The sequence below is a fragment of the Mangifera indica genome, chromosome 20, assembly GCF_011075055.1.
Source record: "Mangifera indica cultivar Alphonso chromosome 20, CATAS_Mindica_2.1, whole genome shotgun sequence".
Classification (NCBI taxonomy): Eukaryota; Viridiplantae; Streptophyta; class Magnoliopsida; order Sapindales; family Anacardiaceae; genus Mangifera; species Mangifera indica.
The window spans coordinates 513,723-541,284 of record NC_058156.1 but is presented as its reverse complement, the minus strand read 5'-3'; the positions used below and the strand labels follow the sequence as shown (position 1 = coordinate 541,284).

The window sequence follows — 27,562 nt, the reverse complement described above, 5'->3', positions numbered from 1 at the left end:
TTCGATGACCAAGAACAAGAAACATTAAATTCACTAGGCAAAAATTAGGACAAAAATAAACTTGATTTTTTTTCATTGATATGATCATATTTCAAGGGCCAGCAAAAGGCTACATCACCCCTTGGCCGAAAAAAAAATATATATATATATAATAGTATAAAATGAAGGGGAAAAAGGGTTACCACTTGATCTCATCAAAACTCAAAAAAGGGAAATCACAGTAGAAAATTCAAATCCATCAAGTGATGAAGGTCAGAGATGAGATGCCTGCCTTCTGGAAATGAAAGCACTACTTCATCAAGTCCAGCTTATGATATTTCTTCTTACCTGCCATTGCACCCAATATATAGGAACAAAAGAATGGGCACTAGTTAGAGAGTTAAGAAGGTCTTCTCCTTAAAGCTATGTCATCATCATTTTCCCGCATCTCAAAAGATTTTGGATTGACATTGTATTTTCCATCCCTTTGATATGTGTATGGGTCTCTCTCTTCTCTATATCTTCTCGGCGCCTCCCCAATCCGACTCTCAATGCTCCTGCTAAGTTCCTTAGGTCTTACTCTGCCATGAAAATCAGAAGCATCTCCATAACGAGAAATACGAGCCTTTACAAATCCATCATCCAAATTATAACGGAAAGGTTTCACAACACTATCCATACCATATCGCTTTGCAGGGGGAAATGGCCCAAATCTACAACTATGCTTCTCCCTAGTCTCATCACTGCCCTCATACCTTACCCGTCCTCTACCAACTCCATCCATTTCTGTAAATCTTCCAGGCTGCACATATCTGTAGTTTCGTAGAGAATCGACATTAAACCTGTCATCACATGGGCCAAACTTTCCTGGTGATCTCCTGTCTAAAACAGAAGTACGTTGATTTAAACCTTGTTCCCTAAGATGAACCACACCATCTTTCCAATCACCAATCCATCTGGAGTTATGAGGTGGAGAACCATGACTCCTGTGCATTGTCCTAAATCCTACCACACGGTCTCCCAAAAAACCAGACCGGTGATGAGGTGACTTCCCTCTTGCCACTCTTGCCTCAGATCTGAAATTAGGCGATTTACTTCGGTGTTTTAAATTTGGATTACCTGAGTCAGGAAAGCAAGTTCTAGACCTTGAAGGAGACTTTGACAGGGATTTATGTGCACAGTCTTCACCTCTTCTTTCATTGGGTGAAAAGCTTCTCTCTCTCTTGGCTGAAGGATGGGAATGGTTCAATGAAGTCTCAGAGCAACCATGGTATCTTCCCCTGAAGCCTCTCTCATCCACTCGAGAACCATATCTTAGGGACCTGCCTCTGCCAAGAGTAACACACCGACTAGGACTCAGCTCTCTAGAGGGTCTAAAACCCAAACGCAAACGAAATGCCTCATCCCTGTCTACTGGAGACCCACTTCTAGTAAGGTGCCGATGTACACCAAATGAAGATGCAACAATCTTTTGTCTGCCAAAGGAACCATTTTCAGGCCCTGGACGGCGAAAAGATGTTGGGCCATGATAATTAGGTGAATGATAGCGTTTAAGACACCTTTGACTTTCAGCAGAATTTACCCAATGATCACTTCCCTGACCTCTTGCATGAACATGCTGATTATATCTGCCCCTACCCTGAGATTCTCCATATCCAGGATCCCTTTCAGATCTAGGATTAGTGTTGTTATCAGTATCACTGCATTCAAGAATTTGAGAAGTGCTTAGCAAATATTGGTTGACCAAAAATTAGTGCGCAGAGTCCACTCAAAAACTGAATAGAGTAAAATTAGAGTTCTGATCTGTACCTGCTTTCTTGCATGTAAGGTTTGTCTTCATTTAAATATACATCATGAGAAACTCGTCCTTCAATATGTGATAGCAATTCCCTCTTCAACTCTCTTGGTCTGACCACCCTCACCTCAGTACCATCTGTGTCTTGGACATCTATACAATCATCAATAATGTTCTTCCTACTGCTGCCATCAATCTCTGCAATCAATGTATCTGAAAGATTTTTATGATCCCAGCCAGATGCTTTCTCAGCTGATTCAGCTGAAAGAATTGGATTCTTTGTATCATCTACCCTAGAAACAACAACATCCTCCATAACCTTGTCAGTGCCTGCTTCATCACCTGACTCAATCTCGATCCTTCCATCTTTCCCTTTCAATGGTCTTTCCTTACCAGATCCAGATGAGCCACTTGGGCAAGGTTGGAAGTCAGTTTCTTGTGTACGCTTCACATTTTTTTCAGCTTCACAACCCAGATTATTAGCATTGTCAGATCCATAGTCTACATGTTCTGTTTCCATTTCTTCCCCATCATATTCTTCCCACGTATGTACAATTGATTCCCTGACCTCGCCGTCTTCATACTGTGAATCATAATCTAAGAGCTCAGTCGACTTCACATGAGTAAAATCATGAGAAACATCCGAACCATAACCATTGTCCAAAGGTTCTTCTGAGGCCATCCTATCAGAAGTATTTACAAGATCCCCATTATTGCTTCTACTTGATACATCATGAGAGCTAAGAACAGAACATTCTTGCAACATTTCAGCAGACTTTTCTATACACCTTTTTTCAGGTGCCTTGCCATCATTATTCAGTAAAGTATTAGTTTCTGCATGATCAAGCACAGAAACTTTGGCATGTTGCACCTTTAGATCCACAGACAATGTTGGCTGAGCTTCAATTGATGAACTTACAGTAGGCATATCAACACCTAGAGGAGAACAGGCAGAGATCTGCGGAACAGCACAAAGAGACTCTATTTTTGGTGGCTGCCCTGTTTCCACAGGATCGATATCCATAGGAACATCTGTGTCCTCAAATGAAGCAGAAATTTCCTTTGTATCATCAACAGCTTTATCTAACACACCCCCAATCTCATTGATGGAAAAATCAGACAAAGCTAGAGAAGGTGCAACCTCCAGCTTCTCAACCTGAGAACTGGAGGAATTAAGCAGACCAGCATCTGCTGAAGAGCTGCTTGCATTGTAATTAGGTTTAGTAGGTAGATTGTTATCTGAACACGAATCCAAATTGCCAACCCCATGTGAAGATAAGCCCTGAATACCACCTGTACAGCCAGAGGAAACATTGTCATCTGCGATATTTCTATACTTGCTAATAGAAGCAGAAAGTCTCTTAACATCATCGGCTGGAACAAAATCACCAGGTTGAGCTTCAATATTAATTGTTTCTTGACTCTGCAATTCTACACTTCCCTTAGATTGATTCACCTTCACAGCTTCTTTGAGCTCAGATGAAAGAATGTTTTCTTCCATGTATGCAGCATGGCCAGAATCAGTGCACACTTTTGATTTGTGCTCCTCTATTCTAAATTGATTCAATGTATTAACCATTTCTGTAGAATCACTGGGTGGCATTTCTTTTTCAGCACCAACTTTACCATCACTATACAGACTTTGCAGTTCACGGTCTTCCATTTCTGTAGAATCACTAGGTGGCATTTCTTTTTCAGCACCAACTTTACCATCACTATACAGACTTTGCAGTTCATGGTCTTCCGAGTTTATCACCTTATTTATATGGTTACCATAATCTGCATCTTTAGCAACACCATCCACAGCATCATTATTAGAATCCACAATTTGATAGTCAAAAGGATGTTCCCAGGACTCCATTGAAGTATTTAAATCCCAGTGCAAACGGTCATCTCTTGAAGAGAATCCCTGTTTTCTAGCACTTTCCTCAACTTTATGGATTAAGACATCCTTCGTAATTAGATGATCCTGCACAGAAGTATCTTCCATATTGTTTCTGCACAATAGTTCACTTTCAGAGGAATTAACCTTTCTTAGAAAGGTAGCTTCTTCAGCAGGCAATGCAGAAATGCAAGAACTACTTCCTTTAGTTGAGTTTTCAACTTCACACACAAAAGATTCTTCAACTCCTGAGCCATCCTCAGTGGGACCATCTTCCCCTCCAAAACCTTTACTGCATGCAGCAGCTGCAAGTATAGAAATACCCGAGAAGTCCTCATTTTCATCCACACATCCTTTTACCCTTTCCATATTTGTCTCATCAGCATCACACACATTGTCAACAATTTGACCCAAGTCATTTGCAGAAGCAGAGCAATCAATTACTCCAGGTTTCATCTTGGAGGGCCTCTCAGTCTCAGTTTCCTCAGATTGTGGTGAAGTAGCCCTAGGTGGTGGCGATGGTGATCTATACACAAATCTTCTTTTCTTAATTGGCATAAGTTCTGCCTTCTCACTAAAGCGGCAACCAAGAACACTTACTCCAAGCTGGTAAATAGAAAAAGAGATTATAGCATCATGTTGTACAGGAAATTATTTCATCTTGTGCATATTGAAATCACGGTTATAACAAAATTATAAAGATTTAGATCCAACCTTCTCAGATTCAGAAACCGGCATGTCCAGAGTTTTCGAGTACTGGTTGACAAGCTCCCCACAACGTTTCAAGTTTCTTGAAACAGACTTCTTGGCCCGCCTCAATGAACTCCTTTTACCTTTTGAGCCCTTCCAAGTCAAGTCAGAACTGATAAAACTGGCAACTTCCAAACTAATTGTGCCCAGCATGCTACCAGGTGGTGAGTCTCTCTCATCACCCAACGGCTTTCCACCACAGGTCCTGCAGGATGCCGTTGTAGCTTGTGTTCTGCCTATCTCACGCTAGACACTGAAAACCAGTGCATGAGCACAAATAAATCGTCACATCAAATTACATGTTTGGTGGAATTACAGTTCATAACAATAGTAACATTCATTATATAGACATATCAAGCAAATGCATCTACATTTGAGAACACTAAAATATCATGACCTAGTCATAATAATGATTCCTCAATACCCACAACTAAATATCTCCTAATTTGAACATCAGTTATGACTTCTTGGTATCAGATATTATATCCAGCAGCTTATAAATCCAATAACTCCAAAGTACGATCTTAATAAATATTTTCAGTTTAATATATGCACTAAACATGAAAATAAATATATACATGAAATCAAACACAACGGTCAATATTTGTGGCGATCGCCTGGGAACCAAAAAAGCAGCCTCTGCATTTTGATTAGAGAAAACCCAGACATTTTTCATCTGAAAGCCAACTTGATCATACTGTAAAGCAAGGGAAACGCTCCCATCCCAATAAGTGCAATGACGTATAAGGAACGACGGGGAAAACAATGCAATGAATATCTCAAGTCAACAAGACAAGCAGCAAACTATAAGCACAGAGCAGATCGTGTAGAAGTTATAAATCACTGGGAAAGCACATCTCATAACCTATAAAACGAATTGGAAGGCAATATAGCCAACATGAAGGTCCCTCAAGCCCAGTTTTGTGTCTATGAATCACACGCTTGAAGAACTAGTTGAACTAATGCTTATCTGAATTAAAAGCTCAGACAACTCGTCCAGGAACAACCCAATACAAGGGTCTGTAACACTAAGACAGATCTAAAGCGATCCTTGAGTGACAACCAAATCAAATGTTTAAAGACTTCAACAAACCAAAACGCTGTGAATCGCAATAACCAATAAAAGTCCTCATAAACGAGTTCTCAGATCTGAACCACAAAAGAAAAACAAAGAAAACACTTCCGAAAAACCCTAATCTCGTATCTTCTCTTCTCGAAACAGCCTCAATCAACCAATAAAAGATACAGGAATCCCCGCGGCTCGCTTATTCACAGTTGGAGTCAATCCAGAACAACAAATAAGTAAAAAAAAAGTATTAGGGTTTCATTTTACCTGAGAACACACAAACAGAAACAGAAATCTAGGGCAACAACAATAATCAGATAGATCCCTTTCCGAGCTGAATAACTCCAATCAAGGCTCCAAAATCAATGACAAGAACCGGGTTTCTTTCAGTAAATTGAGACACACTTGTTCACACTGCAATGGTTTCTTCTGCTTTTATCTTTCATTTCAAAGGAATCCAATATACAATATATAAATACATTAAAATTAATCGGCAAGTCTCGATCTTTCTCCGCGGCTACCTTACCTTCCATACATTTCTTTCCAATAATACTTGTATCCCTTCCTTCGACTCAAGAAATTCGTTTCTCTTCTTCTTCTTCTTTCTCCTTTCAGATTGCCTTTCTCCTTTTTATTCTTTGCTTTTTACCGTCAACTCAGTGTTTGTCGTTGCTTCACCACGTATTTATGCTTATTTATTTACTATTTTACCCTTCACTTTTTCTTCCGCTCACCCCAAATTGTTCCTCCACGACGCCGTTTTGGCTTTTCGGCTTCTCCAGAAAATCAAGTCAACAATAGCGCACAGACAGACCTGATTATGACTGTTGGACACCTTTATTAATTCGGTAACTACAGTACAATAAATAAAATAATAGTTTATTATATTATACTATGATTAAAATCATATTTATGAAATTTAAATTTTACCTGAAATTAAATTGTTTCAATTCAAATTTTGAAAATTTTAATTAGGGTTAGGGTTTGTTTTGTTTTTGAAAAAATCCACAAAAATCAACTCCCCCCTTGGGAGTGGGGCAATGTATTATAAGTGGAATGAACATTAATTCGATGAAATGGCTTACTAGGGTTTTTCCTGATTTGACTAATTGATTTAATGATTGGATCATTAATTGTTTAAATAAATATATGAATAAAATTTAAAATATTTTTATTTTTTTTAATTATAATGAGGTACAATGGTTTCAAGTCAAATTCATTTGCAAGATATAGGTTTGAGTCACATTAATTTCAATACATTACATTGAGTTGATAGCAACCTAATTCAGATTTAGAGTTAGACCTAAATGAAATTGGCTCAATTTTAAAGTCAGTTCAACTCAATTTCTTTTAAGATGAGTTAAGAGGGTTGTTTTTTTTTTAAATCGAGTCAAACTCTAGTTAAAGAGATTTTAATTTAGCTATCGACTTAAATCAATTTGAGCTTATTTTATAATTTGATTTAAGTCATACCAAATAATGTCAAAAGAATGTTATTTTATTTATTATTAAATAAAATGATGTCGTTTTTGTAATAGGTTATAAACTCAAGTCGTGAATCTCACTCACAAATATGAGTCATGAACTCAAGTCACAAAAATCGAATTCGAGCTACTCGTAACTTTGGTTTGACAAACTTAAACCAAGGAATGTTTGAACTCTCCTAAGTTTATATCCAAACTTATTTTGGTCTATCGGTAAAAAGCAAATTCAATTTTATCCCAATCAGTTTAACGATCGAGTCATAATCAAACTGGTTGGATCAGGGTTTCAAAATCATGGATTAGGGTGGGAGTTAGAGCCAGGGCGACTAAGAATAATACATCTTATTGGGTCCCTAGCCCTGTGCCACAAATTGTCAACAAAAATCATGCCACTTAAATGGAATACTTCATCAGATTTATTTATGACTAAATGAGCATCCAATACATTCTGAAAGTAGAAACTAAGAGTGGGTTTCTATATTATAAAGTTATGACCGCTACTACATCAAGATTTTGGAACAGGAGAATAAATGAGGAAATTTCTTGGTAGTTGCATGTTCCATCAATGGAGAGCTGCACGGGTCTTGATTGAAAATGTTGACATAAAATCTAAAAATATACCAGTCCAGTCAAAATTGTCCCTATCGAATTTAACAACCATCCTGCACATGCACAACAATACAGCTTATAACTGCAGGCTGTGGGCACAACCCTAGCGGTGGATATATGAGCCCAAGAATACAAAGTTAAGTTTGAGTTTGTTGAATACAAGTTAAAGGTAGGTTAAGTTCAAACTTTCATTTTATGCTCGAAATTCAAAGCTTAGTTAAGTTTATAATTCAAATTTATAATTCAAGTTAATGGTTTATTGACAAAATATCATTTTATTCAATAATAAATAAAATAACATATTTTGATAATTGTTTAACATTACTTGAATTAAATTACAAATTAATTTTGAACTGAATAAAGTCATTGTCTAAGTTGTAAGTCAGATCAAGTCAAACTATCACTAACTCAAATTCAACTGGATTTTAAAAACGAGCTAACTTTTTTAGTTCAAGCTCGATTCGGGTTTACTTTACACAAATTCAAATTAAACTAGTTCGAGCTCGATTTGAGTTTACTCTATACAAATTCAAATTAAACTAAATCAAACCAAATAGACTTTTGAGACCAAACTAGCTCGGTTCGGGTTTAACCCTATACAATGCAATTTTCATTCAACCACCAAATTTAACATGAAAACAAACATCAAAAATCTGTTTCAAAAATTTTTAATGGGGTAGAAGAATTCCATTATGGTTTGAAGCCAAATCTTTCAAGTAGATTGGTCAAGCTAACTGGACCCTTAAACATAAATATATCTATATAAGACTATATACACTAACGATGAGTATTATTTTATGTATTATCGATAAGATATTACTATGTGTTTGGGTATTCTTTTATCTCTAATTCAAAATCATTCAATCACATAATATACCATTATCGTTATTACACATAGTTTTATTCTAACCTGTTACACATAATTTTATTGTAACCATATTCGGTAGAACCAAGAAAGAATGAAATGAAAGCTTGAGAATCCGTCCACAGCAAACTGGTACCTGTATAGTTGAAATCTTGCATCTCAATTCATCAAAATATAATGAAAGAGCATTCTGCTATTTCCTGCAAGCAAGTAAAGAACGTCAAATTCTAACAGGAAAACCACCAGAGAAGTTACTCTTTAGGTACATAAACAGAATTTGATTCACATGGCTTGATACTGAGAAGCTATTCCAATCCAAAGTTATTCTCATGAGGATAAAGCCAGTACTAAGTATCACCTCACCAGTAGAGTTCAGTACTTAGATCACAAAAGAAAAAGCACAAAATGAAACAAGGTAAAAAAAAAAAAAAAAATTACCTCTACTGGGATTTTAAACTACCTCATCTGAAAAATTAAGTTTAACAAGTTCTCATCCCAGTTGTACATACTTTTCACCCATCACTGGAAGCAGCCAACTTTCATGTAGAAGAAGTTCAAAATTTCTGCATTTTAGTAGCTTTGGTGACGAGAAGCCACACAAAGACAAGGTAGCTCTAATAATGCACCGAGTGTTTTTGTCGAGGATGGAATGCATATGGTTGTCAAAAGGAAAAATCGACAATGCAGGAAAATGAAATGAGATGACTTTCAACCAAAACAACAAAGAATCCAAACAAAAATGGGAACTTTCTGGATGAATTCCACTACCTCAACTATTGCTCGTTAAGAAGATAGACTAGGGAAGAAAAGTCCAGATATATCATAAATGGTTATCTCAGTCCATACAAAATTTATGAATGAACCAAGAAATCAAAGTGATGAGTCTGAATCAAACTTTTTTATAAAAACATTTCAGAAGATAAAAAAATAATGGTTATTTATCCAACACCATACATGGCAATTTATATGACTAAAATTAGAACTGATCCAGCACAAATCCAATCAATCAAATGGCATTATTGCAATGAGTAATGATAGTGATGGCAACTGTTTGTAATGCTTCAACAACTCACCTGCTAAATTGATTTTCAGAGATATCCCATATTCCTTTACATGGTTACACTTGATTTCCAGTATCTCAAAGCACCAAGCCTATCCAGTGTCAACACAGACAGAACTGATTACTGAACCAGAAGTTACAAAGAGAAGCAGAGCCCACCATTGTGCTAATCCAATCACATTTGATGGATGCTCTAACTGGCCCTCTTGCTATAAAAACCAGTCCTAATATCTTAAGAAATTACCAACAAAGAATCCTGGTTAAACCAAATGTTCCCATTCTTGGAGGTCAACCCAATAAGTGTCTATATAAATAAAAGATGATAACATAAGAACAAATAAACCATCCTAATAAGAAAACTAGATCAAACACAAAAAGCATATGTGCACAAACTCAAGTGTCAAATGAACAAAACAAGCATTCTATTGAGTTTATCTTCACATATATATATGGGAGTTGCATCCAGAGAGTGATGTCTTCTTCCTGACTAAACCTGGACATATAAAGTCAAACAGACACATATCCCCTTCAGAGAAGTTCAACTACTCCAAAGAACACACAGTCCTGGTTTAGCAAGGAAGGAGACAAAAAGCAAAAAATTAATTTAGAAGCAAGACCAAAGCAATCGCAAGAAGGCAATAGAACCCTTAGCGCATTATTATGTTTTTCATGGTGGGAAGAGGTAGCTTTATGAGTTTTCAATAGTTGCAGTTGTAATTCGTGATTGTGTTAGCCGTTCCTGCTCACCATTATGTCTCCAGAAGGCCCTCCTCCACCAAACTTCAAATCCTCTTTGTATGTTAGGACAATCCTCACCAGAGTTTAAGAATCTATTAAACCAAGCAAGCAAAATTTCCTGTTGCCAGGCTAGAGGCAGAGTAAGAATCGTGTTACTAAGACCATCTTCAATTAAGTGTCGATCAAGGCCTTTGGACGCCCCACTCATCCACCCAAAATCATCATAAAAAGGCTCCAACCAATTCCTTAAAAGCAAGCGTCTCACATCCTTTGAAGCCAATAACTTTCCTTTGCCAATTCCAACAAACAGTCTAGCAGTAACCCTGCTAACCTCATACCTGTGAACAGCAGGGACTTTTGAATGTGCCTCAGATATTTCAGATTGAGAAGCCCATGTATTTAAAAAGTCCTCGGCAATCTGCCGATCAATCAAGATATCCAAAATCCAATGCAAATTATCTGCCTGCCGGGCAATCTGGCACATTTCCTGCAAATCACCTGTTGCTGCCTGGAGAATATGCTGGCGTAGCAATTCTAAACACCTATCACAAGCAGAGTACAGTGATTCCTTTCGAAGATCATTCTGAGATGAATTTTCATGAAGCATCTTAGATACCAGCCCCTTCATTTCACGTCTTGCCTTCTCATCTTTGCCATCAAGAACTACATGTAAAAGCTTGAGAAGCATTTCCTCATTGTCAATACCGTCTCCTCCTGCACCATTAACTTCAACTGAAACCCTCTTCAAAACTTCACCAGCTCCAACACCTTCAAGTCGGAGCTCTGATAACAATGAAGCCACTTTCTCCTCTTCGTCCTCAGCCCATGGTGCTGCTTCTAAGTACTCCAAACAAGATAAAACCCCCCCATCAAACCCAATTGCTGCTGAAACCTAAAAAAATACACATAAAAACCAAGCAATTAAGTTGCAAAAATAGTGAACAAGAATCTATCTATATAGAACTTCAAATCTAATTCTCAGAATTTTTCAACTTCTTTTCTCAGGAGTTCAGAATATAGCTACCATCTAAGTGTACAGCAGTTCTTGGTTGAATTAATCAGCAAAACAAAAAAGGATTGGTCGGTCAATCATTCTATATGGTCTCCCTAACAAAGGAATATATATATTATGTGTGTGTGTGGATTATCGACTGGTTAGAAGCTAGAACCCGTTAACTTGGCTCTGCTTAAAACTGAAGCCAAATTCAGAGCACATAAACAAGAAAACCCACAAAACATAAGGGCCAAAGGGCGATTTCCCAACTCAAGTTTTAATGCAAAGATAAATTTATATTTATGGGATTTCAAAAATTCAAACATGTATCTATGAATTAATTTTTATTAAAAATATTAATTATAGTTAAAAGTAAAATTCTTATTTATTAAAAAAATTAAAATTTTATTATATTTTATTCTTCGGGTTTAAAAATCTTATAATTTCTCTGAACTCAATAGTTGAAATGTGACAATTTTCCCCCATAAATTTTTTCTCTTCTTTTCGATAGTGATTCACTATCAATCATTCTCCCTCTCATCTTATCTCTCTCTCACTATCAGAATAGTTGGCCAGTACACAACGAAGAGGCCCAGATCTCTTCATGACACCACAAAGGGATGAATAGTTCTTAGTCTCTTCATTGTTTCGTTGTGTTATAAAGAGATTTCAGTCTCTTTATCACTTCATCATGCAATGAAGAGACTGAGATCGCTTTTTCGTGTGCTGACTAACCATTTTAAGGATGAAAGAGAGATAAGACAAAAAAGATGATGATCGATAGCCAGTGATAACAAATCGTTATCAGAGAGAGAAAAAAAAATTTTATGAAAAAATTGTCAATTTTTTGAAAAAATTATCAATTTTCAAACTTTAGAGAGAAAATGTAAGATTTTTTTAATTTGAAGGAGAAAATTAGATAATTTTTAAATTTTTTAATAAATAATAATTTTATTTTTAATTCTAACTGTGAATAGTTATTTAAATTTATGAAATTTTATGAGTATATATTTATTATTATATTAAAACTTGATAAAAAATAACCCATTGGCCAAACATAAAAAGAAGAAAAAAAAAAAAAGTTAGAAATTACTTACCCAAAAAAAAAAAAAAAAGGTTAAAATAACATATGCGCTAATGGGAGAAAAAAAAGAAATAAAAAACTAAAGCACTTTACCTTCAAAATATCAAGAACTTTAGAAACATCCTCTCTCATCAACTTCTTTTTAAGATCTTAACAATAGAGCAACCTCAAAGTCTCAATATAAACCTCAACGTCATCACAATCTGCAATCTCCACAATGTACGGAAGAATATTTTTCTGCTGCTGTTTCTTCCACCGATCCGATAACTTAGCAGCGAAATATCTACTATGAGCCACAAGTATCTGTCTGTGCACATTCACGGACACGCTTATACCGTCCTTAGAACTCAGAGTCAGTTTTATGTCACTCGACGCTGACTCATTGAACTGATTAGCTGGACTCCTCGACAACAAAAGATTCGATATTCTCTGCATTTTCAATTGCTGGCTATCAAATATTTGTTGTTGGTGATGACCCATTGTTGGCGGGATTAGGGGGGCACTGTTGTGGTTTGTCGGGATCGGGGTTTTCGGGTGAATGTCGGGTTCGCACGCCATCATATCAAGGAGTGTCGGGCTGGAACGGGTTGGAGGTGACATCGGGTTTAAAAGACCCGCGGTTAAAGCCGAATTAAATTTGCGGTAACTTGAAGGGAATGCTGAATCTGAGTGTCCCTTGAGCGCTGATGATGTTAGCGGCGAGGTGTGTGTAAAGTCCATGACAGGCGACGGACTCCCGGGAGACAACCGGATCCTGAACGACGAATATCGGGTATTAACACCGGGTCAGCCCCTCTAAAGGCTGTACGGACAGATCTTAGTTGTTGTTATGGCGACGGCGGTGGAGGATTCTGAATGGGTTTTGAAGCTGGGCAGCACCAGCAATGTTCAGGCAACACTATTGTAGGTGGGTCAAGTTTCCGAGTTGGGTAAAGCCAAAGATCAGAGGAATCAGACTCAGTAGTAGTACTTCTGGGGATAGCAGAGGAGGAGATAGTGGTTTCACGATACTTGCGGCGTTTTGGCTTGATGGGCTGAGCCTGAACTTTGAGATGAGTATAAATGGTAGTTGTAGCCAGCGTTCTTGTTGTTGTTGTCGATGTTGCCGGTAAATGCTAATGTATGCGTTTTTGTTGTCTTCTACTTCTTGGGCATGTTTTTGTATTGTTGTTGTTGTTAACTTTCAGAGAAGATTGAATTGAAAAAACAATGGCGATTTTTACGAGACAAACAGAGAGGCGAGCGAGGGAAATGACAGGAAGGAGACTGAGAAACCTGGAGATCATTAAATCTGACGGATGATTTGGGTTTTGGGTTTTCCGCCGATGAGTTTGTGGATTTGGCAACAGATTATGAACTCTTCGTGATATTCTCTATCTAATGAATTCTACTTTAAAATCGTCAGTCTTGCACCCACTTCAAGCTTCAACAGGAATCACCTGTAACCCAATCGATAAAACCCATTACATATACCATTTCAGGGATTGGCGCCTTAAGCATTCAGAGATCCAGAGCCTGATTTCTTGTTTTGCAGTTTGAATGATTTTTTCAAAACCCTTAAAAGTGATTAAATTATTAATCATCCATTTCTTGTTTGTTCTTGTTACTGAGCGGAGACGAACATGGGCCAAGGTTAGGATGTTAACAACGATGAACGTTATTGTTGGATTCATTTGAGGTTCAAATCTGGGCTTTGGACCAAAGTTTGGACTTGTAGAAGACCCATCTCATTCTCCATCTTATCATCTAGGGCTCGTACTTCTCTTTCAACAACTTCTATTAGAAATTAGATTTTTATTCTCACTTTTCATGTTATACGGTAGTGATTTGACCCAATTTAATTGAGTTTGGATCAGTGATCGATTTAAATGAATTAAATTTAAATTAAATGAATTTCAGTTTGAACCTTTTTGCTAGGGTTAGATCTGATTTAAATCAGTTTTGTTCGATTCAATTCTACTTAAATTCTTTTTATTTGAATTCAAATAAGAAAATTCGACTCATTTTTTAAATTGATTCAAAGTTTAATTTAGTTTCGGTCAAGTTTAGTTCGAATTCATAAATCAAATAAATAGTTCAAATCATAACTCGATTTATTTCAAATTCATGATTCAAATAAACTCAAATTCATAATTTAAATTGTTGGTCGAATTCATGACTTACTTCAGTCAATATATATATATATATATTCTGAAAAATCATATGGCAGAAAGATAGGGCAAAGCAAGCTGCATAATATTTAATCCAAATGACAGACAATGGTGATTAAATATTGAACACATTTCCTTCAGTTTCAACTCTTGCACACTTTTTCTCATTCTTTACTGTATCATTGATGAGGAGGCAATCACCATTGATGGATCAGTTTCATCTGCAACATGGGTTTAGCTTTTAAGAGTTACAGGATTTGTTCCATGAACTTAATTATCGCCATGTTTTATGCATGAAGAAATGGACCTTTTTCTGTTTGCTTTATAACTAAGGTCAGATTCGATTTGGATCAAGCCCAAATAAGATTCAATTTTAGATGAACTCAAATTCAAACACATTGATCGAGGGAGGGATGAAGAAGAATCACATGAGATGAATTGACAGATGCTTTTAAATATACAGGAATGGTTGGGGTTAGGTAGAAGAAGAAGACCAGAAGCAGACAAGGCCACATGCCCATATGACCCACCCTTCTGGCCTATGTCTCCGCTACTGCTAATATGCTTATCTTTCTCATCACATCATTATCAATATGCATATACATATTTTTTTTAACACCAAAAATCTTATCTAAATTCGATTATTTTTATTAGAATTAAATTAATTATATTAAATAATTTTTAAGGTTCTAATTCGTCATAACTTATTTGGTTTACAAAACTCAAAAGCAAATGGAATGGACCGAAGTATTGCACCATAATGTCACAATTAAGCACTAATCTGTATCTTAACAAAAACACCTTTTTGGTTCAAGCATACGAATTCCATCATCTCGATAGTGACCCAAGGAGCCCTCAAAAACAACTCAAATAAAGAGTCAAAGAAGAGGAGGAGCCTGCCGCCCGGCAGGCGGAGTCCCCATTGAAGAGAAGATAATGTTTTCATGGTGAAGGGAAAGAGAGAGATGCAGAAACAAAGTCGTCTGGTAGTTTTTTTATCGTTTAGACTGATAAGAATTACAGGTCCCCTCAGCTTACTCGGCGGGGATTGAATTTAAATACCTCAAACAGAACGTGGGTATACAGTAAAATGGGATCAAAGTAGCCCAAAAGCAAAGCAATCGGACAAAAACTTGTCTGTAATCCACATTCCTCTGCAAAACACAAGGAGGACAACAGATGCTTCTTTGAGTCTTTCAGTTTTTACATGTCATTAGTTAGCTGTAACTTCTCTATTCAATCTTAGCAAATGCAGAAATCATCTCTGCTTAATATTATTTAAACAACTTAGAAAAGAAAGATACAAAACTTGGGAGAATTACATCTCAAAAGGTGCCAATACATAAAGAAAACTAGCGGGTATAGATTAAATATAAGTAAATTATGAGTAAGCTCACCACATTGACCGTCTCTTGCTCTGCCCCAACAAAAGCTAGTTGTAAGGGTGTGGTTATGAAAAGTTCGTATCATTATGTGATTCTTTAAGGTTTGTATTATTTGATATCAGAATTATTATTATGTCTCTCAATTATAATCATATATGTGGATAATGACATCAATAATACAATATTTTTATAAGGCTAACAAAAAGGTAGCACACAAATAGTTTATGTGGGCATTGAGACTATGAAGTGTGGAGGTATGTCACATCGCAAGTGCAAGGCAGGGAAATTGCATCTCACGTCAAAGAGTATGAACTTTAGTTTACATGACTTCGGCTCTTTAATCTCAATATTTAACTTTTGAGAAAAGATTTTTCCAAACTTCAATTGTATTTTTCCTTTGTGTCAATATTTGTGGGGAGTGAAAAAAAAAGAGTTATTTTTACTGTTAAGAGATAGTTTAACTGACAAAAATAATTCCTAAAAGTACCAGAGTCTGAGACTAGGTGTCAAAGCAAGATCAAATTTTTTAATTACTCAATGTACTAGTTGTAGGTCCAATCAGTCAACCCTGGATTTTACCTAGAATCAGATTCGAATTGAGTCAAGTTCAGGCATGACTCGACTTGAAAGAACCCAAGCTCAAACTTGCTTCAAAGGTAATCGAGCTCAAGTTTGAGCTTAAACCGAGCTTTTAGCGTAGTTTGATACTAAAATAATGTTATTTTAATGCGTATTGGTCAAAACAAAGTTATTTTAATTTATTCTTATCAAATTTTTCAGACTCACAAGCTTGAACAGTCAAATACTCTTAAAGTTCAAGTTTAAGCTCAATTTTAAAAATATTTAATTTTTAGATTCAAACTCAAACAAATTTAATTTGAATCTAACCTATATTTTTTTTATTCAATATGATTGATTTAGTTTTAAAAAGATAATCTGATCTAAATGAGATTCCACCTTAAAAAAAAAAAAAAAAAGCCATTTCTGGGTTCATGGTTTTGCAGTAAGGGATGATGATGGACGCAGAGAGAACAGGCCACATGGTCCTTGTCAGTCCAAATCTCCAATGATCACAAGCACTCACATGTCAATTCAAGTGTGAGCCAGAAAGCCATCTTACCTGCAAGTTGGCCATTCTTTTGAAGCAAAGTTTAGACGACAGTTTCTGACAATCAAAGGTGGATGGAATTTGATTTTTAGCTTCTAGTTGACACTGTTTTGATTCTCGGTGCAGCCTCATGGCAGGCAAATTCTGATAGGAAGTTATATTATATAAGAATAGCCTACAAATCATGCTTCTTTGGCCAAACATGGTAAAATTGCATTAGCAAGTGGAATATTTTTTTGTCTTCAGGTAGAAAAAAATAATAATGAGTGTTGTTGGTTGGATGTAGCTGGCCTGCCTTAATAAGGCCAAATGACAGTGAAGTCGCCAAAACGCAAGAGCTGTTGCCTCCATTGGAAAAGGGTTTAAAACTTTTGGCGTTCCCAGCCCAGCATGGTCCACTGACTGACTCTTAATTTGCTATTTACTATTAGGTTTTTGAAGGGCATGGAGATACAGACAAAGAATTACATAAGCGAGAAAGCAAAGGAGGTGGTGGTGGTGGTGGTGGGGCTGAGAGATCAGCTCTGAGCTGTTGTGGGTGGGTGCCCCCCACTGTGTGTAAAAATGGGGTGGATCCAATTTTGTCTCGGCAGTATTGGGCAACCCATCAAAGAAAAATTCGTTAGAAACTATTCTACATATCATATCATATTATTCATGCGATTTAACCTTACATCAATATAATCTGATAATTGAAAAAAGTTTTAATCGTGTGATTCATTTGATTCAATCTCAAATCAATTTAATCTGATTATTAAAACTAATTTTAATCTTAATCCAAATGAATTAATCTGATCTAAATTTAAAATCTTGATAATAAGTTTGACCATTCGACTAAACCCTTATTGAACATCGAATGGCACACATGTATAAATTAGTTATTCACATCAAAAGATATCATTTCAACGGTCAAGATTATCTCCTACTGAGATTTAAATAATGGATTAAATAAACCTAAAAGGAGATTCTGATTACATAGTTAATTAGGTACTTAGTCTTCCAAGAAACCTTCAAAGCCATCATTGGCTTCAAATAAAATGGCATTTTCATAAGTTGTGGGTCCTTCATTTGTTAAAAAAATGGTCATAAAAAGCCAAAAATCTATGTCCCACGCCCAGTTTGTTGAAATAACAATTCTCATCCTTTAGGTTTTAAAAAATCAGATTATATCCTTTATCCACTTTCGTTAGTAAATTTTATTAAATAAAAAGGCAAAAACATTGTATAAACTTTTACATTTTCTTTTTTCTTTTTTTTCCAAATAATGTATATTTGATGATAAATAGTAATTTTTGAAAATATTAAGGATATTAATAAATATTTTTTTTAAGGTTTTGAAAATTCAAAAAACTTTGAGATGTTTTTGAAAATTTTAAAATTCAATATGCCCTTCATCGGTTTTAAAAATTACAATTACCCCACTTAGCAAACTTAACAAAATATAACATTTTAAGATTGGTTAGAGTTTTAATATTTTTAGAAGTTTAAACAATATATTTTTAACTTAGTGTAAATATGTTGGTAATTTGATATTTATATTAATTATTAATAACAATTTTATAATTTTAATAAAAAAGCAAAACAATTATTTACAGAAAACCAAACGAAATTCACTAATCAAAGTGAATGATAGATACGAATTTGATTATTTGAAACTTAAATAGTGGCAATTTGTTAGTTTATCAAACCTTAGGTGGGAAATTGTCATTTAGCCAAAAAATTGGAAGATTGGGAGAGATTGTAAATTCTAAATTGTAAAGACAAATCATGAGCAAGCAACTCACTATAATTTATTCCTAGTACTAATTAAGAAGACTATGATTAGCTTTGCCTAATAGCACATGCTTTATTTTAGAATGTGTCCACATTGTATTATTCTAATCATACTATATAAAATACCAAATAATAATTCTAATGTGTCCTTGGTACATTGAATAAGTTCGTAAGAGAATGATAGATTTGAAACAATAGCTAATTCATGATTGATTTGAATCTAAAAGGGTTAGATTAAGATTAACACAAAATTGACGTATGAAAATTTCTTTAGTTTAAGCTTGATTGGGATTGTAAAATTATGGTTCAAACTCAGATTGGAAGTAGCATGATTTTAGATTTAATTTGAGTTGAATTAAAAAAATTGAATATTTGAATCATTTCGAACATAGCTTGCTTAGAAAAATGAGTCCAATCCTTGACTCAAGATCGGATTGAGCCTGAATTAGACTTGTTTGATCCTAATGACAATTTGGTTCGAATTCAAACCTAGTTGAAAGTGTATTAATGAAGTTGGAATTCATAGATAAAACTCATAAAGGTATCCACTTTTGTTATTGCACTCGTGTCACTTCTAATCTAACGCAAAAGTAAAACTATATATACAAATATTTTTTACTAATTTATCTATATAAACTCATTCGATAGTATGTGATTATTTATATTTTGTCTCTTCGAAATAGAAGGAAATCGAATCTCATCTTAGCTTTCACCTGACTTATAACTCGTGCCCAAACACATATCAAACAAAAATAGAAGGAAAATTTTCAACAAATCAACATGATTTATATGGAATTTTAAAAAAATATAAAAAAAATTTCTCAATCTTAGTTATCAGTCATTACGTATAAAATCAAAAATCAAAAATCTTTTATATATATATATATATATTGAGGTTCAGGCTGTGTGCGTATAATTCAGTCTGTGTCTGTGTTGCTCTTCATCTTTCTCTCTCTCTCTCGCTGAAACAAAACCAGTAATGGGTTTTCCAGTAGCTTACCCAGAGCTTCTCCTCCCGAAGCTCCTTCTTCACACACTTTCCTTTCTGGGTTTTATCAGAAAACTGATCTCCATTCTCTTTAGCTTTCTGGGTCTCCAAGAATTTCTCGAACCCGACATTGCTTGGCCCGAAACACCAACCACACTTGTCCCCTCGCCTCCGTCGGTCTCAGCTCTTCTCATCCGCGAAATCTTACCGGTCATCAAGTTCTCAGACCTTGTTGACCCGCCTGACTCTTGCGCCGTTTGTCTCTACGAGTTTGAAAACCAGGACGACATCAGACGACTCACGAATTGCCGCCATATCTTTCACCGGAGCTGCCTCGACCGTTGGATGGGATACGATCAGCAGACGTGCCCATTATGTCGGACGCCGTTTATACCGGAGGAGATGCAGGAGACGTTCAATGAGAGGCTGTGGGAGGCTTGCGGGATCCCCGATTTATTTGATGCTGAATATTCACAGATTTCTGATTTACAGATCATAACTTAAAAAAAAAGATTTTTTTTCTTTTTGATTGAACATTGTATATACAAGACATAGTGAAGCTTGAAGAGAAATGAAAATGGAGGGCTACAAATTATAATTGTATGTTAATAATAATAATAATTAACTCCATTAATTTGTAATTTTCACAGTCTTCTTCTTCATCATCTTCTCCTTCTTGTTTCTTACTTGGTTTCTGAATTTGTGAAGATGAAAAGATTTGGATCTTTTTCAGTTGATTTGATTTGGATCTCATTATTTGACCATGAATGAAGGAGTATATAATGAAGATGATGATGATGATGATGGTGATCTCATTCAGGGTTAATTTCTGGGTTCGAAGGTTTATTTTTTATTTTTTATTTTTTATTTTTTATTTTTTATTTTTTATTTTTCTGTGTGAAAACGATGAGCCTTTCAACCATTAATGGTGGCTTCTTCTGCTCCACGTCAATTCAACCATTTTTCAATCTAAATTTGCTTTCAAGTTTCAAATATATATATATATATATATATATATATATATATATATATATATATATATATATATAAAGGCCTGCCTAAATCGATTCAAATCGTCCAATAATAGATGGATTCTATCCAAAGATTTAAGTTAAAAGTGGTTTAAGATTAAAAAGTTAAACCTTAAATTCAATTTAAAAATAATTTAATTTTCTATTCATTCTAAATTTATATTTTTTGTAAATAGGTTTAATTTTTTATTTAATTTTTAATTTTGTAACTAAAATTTTAATTTAAATTCAATCGATTTAAATAAAACCAAACTCAATACCCAACATGTAATAAAATAAAGAGGGTACATTACGTGTGACTTCTTTATGCCACTAAATATCAAGATCCCTTTAATCTTAGCTTACACAAATTGAATATATGACTTGACTTAAACAAGGAAATTTCAAATTAAAACTCCGAACTTGATATCTCAATTTTAGATCGATAATGTTTTCTTCTTTGATAACATTGTTTACTCCACAATAATTCTTTAGTAAAATTGTACATTAACTCAAACGAGTTTGAATTGAAAATATAATTTTAATTCAAACTCAAGTTAACTCTAAACTTGATTCGACTCGGCTTAAAAACAAATTCAGCCGTTCCTAATGACTGCGAAAGATGAAGAGAGCCCACACGGTTTAATATTAGATTGATTTATTATGTCAAAGTAGAACTAATAATCCCCACTTAAAATATTTGTTTTTGTTAATATTTTTGCAATTTGCGATATCTTATTCATGACAAAGAAAGCCCTACAGAACTTCAAATTTTTTAAGAGGCCCACAAACTTTCTACTTTCTTTTTTAAATTCACAAACAATTTGCGTCTTGCAAGAAACCCCCCACTATTCGTCGCTTTTACTTTCTATTGTCATAGAGAAGCTTTGAATTGAAGTATCATATCAAGTTGTACAAGCAATCATGTACTCGTGTGCATGCAACTTCCAAATCTTTTGTGTTTCCTTGTGGAACTTTTCATTCCAACCTTTACGTATTTGATACAATAAAACTATATATTTTTATTTTTAAATATTTAAATAATATATCATTATATAATTAAATTATTTTAAATTAATAATAAAATAATACTAAATCAAATGATAATACATTATTTAACTACATAATTATATACTCAAAATTAGATACCCATAACTTCCTTTTTTCAGTGAATAGGTGCACATTACATTATGCAAATCATAGTCATTGAGTTATTACCACAAATTATATTATCGTTTTGTTTATACGTATTAAGGGTGAATTCAAATAAAACCGAATCAAACCTATGGCCAGCTTGAATCAATAATACCCAGCTCACTCGTTCAAACTAATGCATAATGTGGTTGAAAGATTGTTGATAATAAGAACAATGTTATTGGCATGATAAGCAATGTTGCCGATAGGATGAACAATATCATCGGAAAGACAAATGAGCTAAACTTGAGCCTAGTTGGAGCTCCAACTCGTTTACTCGTTCAAACTGAACAATGGATTCCAACCGACTCAATTCAATTTGAATTCATTCCCAGCATCAATACTAGGATCAATTTATTGGCAAAAGAAGTTAGAGATAAAATTGCAGAGAATAAGTAGAAGAAATAATTGACAGCGGAAGAGATAACAATCCTGTATTTTTTAATCAACAATGGTGACATCAAATCACACAATTATACATCTATACCAATAGACTACTGGCAAGTAAACACCTGAGAAGAGTTGCAGGTCCACTCAAAACCCAGTTAATATCTCAACAGGCTTAGAAAGTTCACAGGCAAATCAACAAACAACACAGCAAAAGCATCACCTTGGACTGAAGGCCGTGGGCAGGCTGTAACACAGAAAATGTGATCACCTAGAATAGCCAGGAGGTGGATAAGCGTGAGGATAGCCTTGCGCCGGAGGCGGGTAAGCAGGAGGATAACTTTGTGCCGGAGGCGGGTAAGCAGGAGGATAAGCATAGGGCTGTCCATAAGCACCTTGCTGTGGTGGATATCCAACTGAGACAGGATATTGCTGATCGATGCGAGACATCTGTTGAACAGGGGGCACTGACATAGGTTGTGGACCGAAAACACCATCTCTTTTGTCCAATTCAACCTTGTGTTGTGTCTGCAGATAATCGAAACAAAATGTAAAGAAATATTACACTGAAATCGTTCGATTCACATGTATGTGAATCACTAGCATAGATGCATACCTGCATGCATGCACAAACCCTGCAAAGGAAAACATACAGTGAGTCAGTACGATATTTTGTAGCCATTTTTTTTCACCAAAAGCTTTGTGGGGAGAGGACATAAACCCTTACGAGCAATAAACTAGATCAGCCAACAGATTCAATATCTGAGAAGCCTCCTGAAGTCCATCACCTCCGACAATGCATGCAATTAGAGAAAATATGCATGCAACTTGTTGAAGGCATAACATAAACCCCTGTTTATCAACAAGTAAACATTATTAACAAATTGTAAATAAGTGCACATATATATTCAAATTGACAGATACTCATGAGACAGTACAATAATAAAATTATCGCAGCGAGTTGTCTGGATATTGAATTCATCTTGCAAAAGAAAACGAGTAGAGGCCACCGAATTTCCGAAGCAACAGAAAACCTGGAAATAAATAGAATTTAAAAGCAATTAAAGATTGCAATAAAAATGCTTTAAAATTGCCAAATCAATTTATAAACATCCCATTACATGATATAATGAATTAATCTCCCATCAGAGCACGATAAATTCATTGTTTTATTGAATAGTAATGGCATAGGAGAAGGCATTATACAAATACCAAACAAACAAAAAGCCAGGTTCTCCTTTTTGAAATAGAAGCTATAAGGAAAAAATTTAGGCATATCTTGTGGCCATAAATTCCATAGTTGTGTTTAAGCAAGATGCTCTGAAATCCAGGAAAAAACAATGCAACATCACTGACAAATAAAACTCATACCTCAGTGCAGAGGCAAAATTCGGGACAAGAACTTTCGTAACACTTGCCGCTGCAGGGCATATAACCAGCACAACAAACATACCTATGAAAACAAAAAGAAACCAAAATTACACCAAGGTATTACATATTAAAACAGCTCAGATCAGAGATAACACAAAATCAGAATTACCTCGACATGTCATTGTAAAGTGCTCGTTTCCGAAGCAGGTAAGACACACATGGGGGGCTACAGTAAAACAAAGTGAAGCAGATGCATTGCGATGCAAAGAAGCAAACAGTTTATGATTAAAAATCTCATAAATTCAAAAAGTGATCAAAACCAGATAACAAAAATCATAAAATATAAAATTATTGCAGAGTGGTCATTACCTAGGAAAGAGAGATAAGGGTGAAAGTTTAAAATGGCAACTCAAGAAAAAAATAAGAGCAGCTAATTTAACAGTATTTCAAGACAAATACAAATACAATTGCAGCGTTCAGTGTGGAACAAATTAACCTCACAAATTTAGCCTCACAAACGCACTTTCAACCTTTCAAGCTACCGTGAATCACCTTTTTCGCCCTTCCCTTTGAAAGTTTGTCATTGTTTTTTTATGATAATGTGGTTTACAGTGACAAAATTTGATGATCAGTTAACTCATTGGAACATTGTTTTATCTTGCTTATCTACCCACCAGTTTTATGTTAAATTTTCCAAGTGTTTGTTTAGCAACACGAAATTGAGTACTTAGGACATATTGTCATGGATGGTAGACTAAAATCTGACCCCAAAAAGATTAAATCAATGATTGCCTTGCCCTTAACAAAAAAACCCCAAACAACTTAGAGGGTTTCTAGGTCTTACAGGGTATTATCGAAAATCTATTCAACAATATAAAATAAAGGTTGCAATGTTGACAGACTTGCTCAAGAAAGATTCATTAAATTGGTTGGAGGCCTCAACAAAAGCTTTTGAACAGTTGAAATTGACTATGACTCGAGCTCCTGCTTTAGCTTTGTCTGATTTGGAAGCGGAATTTAAAGAAGAGATTGATGCTTCAGGGTTTCATGTTGGAGTTGTTCTTATGCAATAGGGTCACTCGATTGCTTTCTCAAGTAAGAAGTTATATTCTCGAATACAAAGTGGCTTCGGCTTACATAAGTGAACTATTCCAGTGGCTATATTAGTTTCGTTGGATTGTGATTTGGAATTTATTAGTGAAATTTACCCAAAACAAACCTTCCCCCCTTCACCTCTTTCAAGAGTTCACACTAGCTTGTTCATCTCTTTCAGGAGTTTGGACTGGCCTGAACAAAGCTAATCTTGACTTAGTCTTCCTAAAGCCGTTTAAGTCCATCAAAATTTCATAAGAAACAAAAAAGAAATGAAATATTGTTAATTATTAAGTTTCAAGTAGTGTTTTAAGACCCAAACTAGGGCATTGACTCCGTCAAAGAACAGTCTCCAGTTAGACAAGTGACGTTAGTATCTCATAATTAAAATTTTAAATAGGTTTTAGCTATGTAATGTCAACATGACAATCAGATTGCTCTGGCCTAGTAGTTGAATCGCAGTTCGAGACTATTCACCCAGGTCAACCAGTCAAATTTGTAAAAACAGGTTTTAGCCATTAACCAGACTCGACTTGGTACCAGATTACTGTCAGACCGGCCAGTCCAATCCGCGTTCTAAAATAGTGGTTATATTAAGAATAGGCTAAACAAATTTAACCCAAAATAGCAAATTTAATAACCACAATTATTCCAAAATAAAACCTAGACTATCACGAAATTCAGCTGAAAATTAACATATCCATAACCAGAATTAATAATCAATATTTAATAAAAGAAAGATATAAAATTCTCACCAGAAAACCGCAAAACAGCAATCTGCACAATAACACAAGCACAAAACAACAAATTAGGGGAGGGAAAACACAAATTACCTTAAAATTTTAAATTAAAAAACATACAACGGGTGTCTTGACTGATGGAGCCGAAAAGGTCAGTATGCCACAAGTTTCGGTAGTTTTGACGAAGCTGCATCTTCGCCACAGCCTCGTTGGACACCATCTTCACAGTCTGATGCGAGTTTTAAACTCGGGCACACTAAAAATTTGATTGACTTAGATTAGATCGAGATTTGAAATCGAAAAATAAGACAGTAGGTCTCGTCGTCCAAACTAAAAGTTTCAGTCTTGGTGAGAACTGAGACGGGAGTTCCTTAATTTAAAGCTCTATACTGAAGAGACTTTTGAAGAAGACGAAGACTTAACTATATAACTAGATAACTTCACACGCACTGCACGAGGCAGCCAATTTGAGTTTGGGAAAAAGAAAATTATTTCGTCGCTTTTCTATTGGCTTTTTCCATTGATTGAGCTGGCATTGACCTTGACAACGTACAATATGCTCCGGCAATTGCAAGACACGAGTAGAATTTTCGTTGGCCAAATACATGTTCCCACATAAGGTTTGGTGCATAGACAAGTTACATAGTGAGGTTTTTAAAAGTCTAGACACTCACTTGTCTCTAAAATTTTTAATAGAATTTTTAGTAAAATATAAAAATAAAATTATTATTTTAATAAAATTATTAAAAAATATATTATTTTATTTTATTTTCTCATTTAAATTTTAAAAATTAATAATTTTACTCGTACATAACAAATTTTATTTTTTAAAAGTCATTTTTTCTCAATTTTCAGTTTTTTTTTCATTTTTCTAATTATCATCTTTTTAGTTTAAAAAATTAATAATTTCTCCCTACTACAAATTTAAAAAGTTAACATTTTATTTTAGGATTTGTTTCCCTCTCCAACCATCACCATTCTAACAGAAGGTTCACCTTTCTATCCATTGTCTAAATCAAATTGCTCTAAAAATACTGTCGGTGGCCAACATGCAATGTATCAAAAAAGGAAGACTGATAAATCCTATGGTTCTTTGATTTGTCACCCATCCTTCGATTCAAGAAACAAATCTTATGGCTTAGATGACGCTCGATGATGGATCTCGTGGTTGAAGACAACGCTCATCCATCTTCTTTGTTCGTTCCTTCTTCTTTGGTCGTTGACAGTTTCTCCTAAGCAAGAGAAAAAGATGGATAAGAAGACGACTCCGATCACCAGAGAAATAAGAGAGAAAATGCAAACCCTAGGAAGAGAAAATTAACTTTTCAAACTTTTAATAAAAAATTGTTAGATTTTTAAACCAAGACAAAAAAAATTGAGATAAAAAAAATATATTTTTAATATTATTATTAAAATAATAATTTTATATTTAAAGAATTCTAGCAAAAATTCAAAGACAAATACGTGTTTAAATTTTTAAAACCCTCCAGGTGTGAATTTGCCTTTGCACCAAACCTTGCATGGGAGTAAGTATTTCGGCCATTTAAGTTTGAGTTATAATTTGAAAATTCAATTTGCGTTTGATTTGATCTAAATACTGTATATCCACTCAATAATCAATAAAATTATATGTATTCATATACAAGGTATTTATCAAGTGATTAAATAATTTTAAATTAAAAATACAATAACACTTAATCATACAATAAAACATAATATTAAAATACAAAACACAATTATAGCAGGATGATTTTAAAGAAGAATAGGACATTAATCCAGACAAAAGGATGGTCGGCAGGCTAATTGGTATCATCGGTATAACAATTTTACAGCATAATAAAAATTTAAATATCTAATAAAATTCTAAAAAAATTTAATCTAAATTCCAAATCCCATAATATATATAAATAATAAATTCAAAATCCATTTCCAAATATTAAATTAAACAAATTCAAATCCAATTTGTTCCACTTCTCTGACTCTAATTCATTCGAATGACTAAAATAGATTTTATCAAACTGATCAAATCAACAAGACTAGGGTTTATAATAGTTCTTG

General features: G+C 34.7%; 3 protein-coding genes and 1 pseudogene across 5 annotated transcripts; 1 reads left to right on the top strand and 3 right to left on the bottom strand.

Moving 5' to 3' along the window:
* Positions 1-44: 44 nt before the first annotated feature.
* LOC123204165 lies at positions 45-6,180 on the bottom strand. 2 transcript variants are annotated; one of them, XM_044620746.1, is made up of 4 exons: positions 5,999-6,180; positions 4,371-4,659; positions 1,789-4,262; positions 45-1,679 (listed from the first exon to the last, which is right to left on the bottom strand). In XM_044620746.1, exons 2-4 carry the CDS (start codon positions 4,557-4,559, stop codon positions 380-382), a joined length of 3,963 nt encoding a protein of 1,320 aa, XP_044476681.1. In that variant the 5' UTR covers positions 4,560-4,659; positions 5,999-6,180; the 3' UTR covers positions 45-379. The 2 variants fall into 2 exon arrangements, with proteins under 2 accessions (XP_044476681.1, XP_044476680.1); XM_044620745.1 differs by having other exon boundaries at positions 5,740-6,179.
* Positions 6,181-8,693: 2,513 nt separating this feature from the next.
* On the bottom strand, positions 8,694-13,861 carry LOC123204734 (annotated as a pseudogene).
* Positions 13,862-19,614: 5,753 nt separating this feature from the next.
* LOC123204210 (brassinosteroid-responsive RING protein 1-like) lies at positions 19,615-20,357 on the top strand. The gene has a single exon (XM_044620803.1). It carries the CDS (start codon positions 19,702-19,704, stop codon positions 20,212-20,214), a length of 513 nt encoding a protein of 170 aa, XP_044476738.1. The 5' UTR covers positions 19,615-19,701; the 3' UTR covers positions 20,215-20,357.
* A 1,965-nt stretch (positions 20,358-22,322) lies between these two features.
* Positions 22,323-26,060, bottom strand: LOC123204653. Of its 2 annotated transcripts, none has more exons than XM_044621429.1 (8): positions 25,625-26,060; positions 25,520-25,541; positions 23,842-23,898; positions 23,673-23,754; positions 23,240-23,335; positions 23,029-23,153; positions 22,923-22,936; positions 22,323-22,834 (listed from the first exon to the last, which is right to left on the bottom strand). In XM_044621429.1, the coding sequence occupies exons 1-8, from the start codon at positions 25,722-25,724 to the stop codon at positions 22,569-22,571; spliced, it is 762 nt and encodes a 253-aa protein (XP_044477364.1). In that variant the 5' UTR covers positions 25,725-26,060; the 3' UTR covers positions 22,323-22,568. The 2 variants fall into 2 exon arrangements, with proteins under 2 accessions (XP_044477364.1, XP_044477363.1); XM_044621428.1 differs by having other exon boundaries at positions 22,323-22,829; positions 22,918-22,936; positions 25,625-26,018.
* Between the last annotated feature and the right edge of the window lie 1,502 nt (positions 26,061-27,562).

What these genes read in the sequence shown, in the direction of transcription:
- LOC123204165 (XM_044620746.1), bottom strand. Translation starts at nt 4,559, where the DNA reads ATGCTGGGCACAATTAGTTTGGAAGTTGCCAGTTTTATCAGTTCTGAC. An exon ending in CGGTTTCTGAATCTGAGAAG is followed by an intron (nt 4,263 to 4,370) that starts GTTGGATCTAAA and finishes TCTATTTACCAG; the next exon opens with CTTGGAGTAAGTGTTCTTGG. An exon ending in CCTTACATGCAAGAAAGCAG is followed by an intron (nt 1,680 to 1,788) that starts GTACAGATCAGA and finishes TCTTGAATGCAG; the next exon opens with TGATACTGATAACAACACTA.
- LOC123204210 (XM_044620803.1), top strand. Translation starts at nt 19,702, where the DNA reads ATGGGTTTTCCAGTAGCTTACCCAGAGCTTCTCCTCCCGAAGCTCCTT.
- LOC123204653 (XM_044621429.1), bottom strand. Translation starts at nt 25,724, where the DNA reads ATGGTGTCCAACGAGGCTGTGGCGAAGATGCAGCTTCGTCAAAACTAC. An exon ending in CTTTACAATGACATGTCGAG is followed by an intron (nt 23,755 to 23,841) that starts GTAATTCTGATT and finishes TTGTTTTCATAG; the next exon opens with GTATGTTTGTTGTGCTGGTT. An exon ending in GCTGCGATAATTTTATTATT is followed by an intron (nt 23,154 to 23,239) that starts GTACTGTCTCAT and finishes GTTGATAAACAG; the next exon opens with GGGTTTATGTTATGCCTTCA.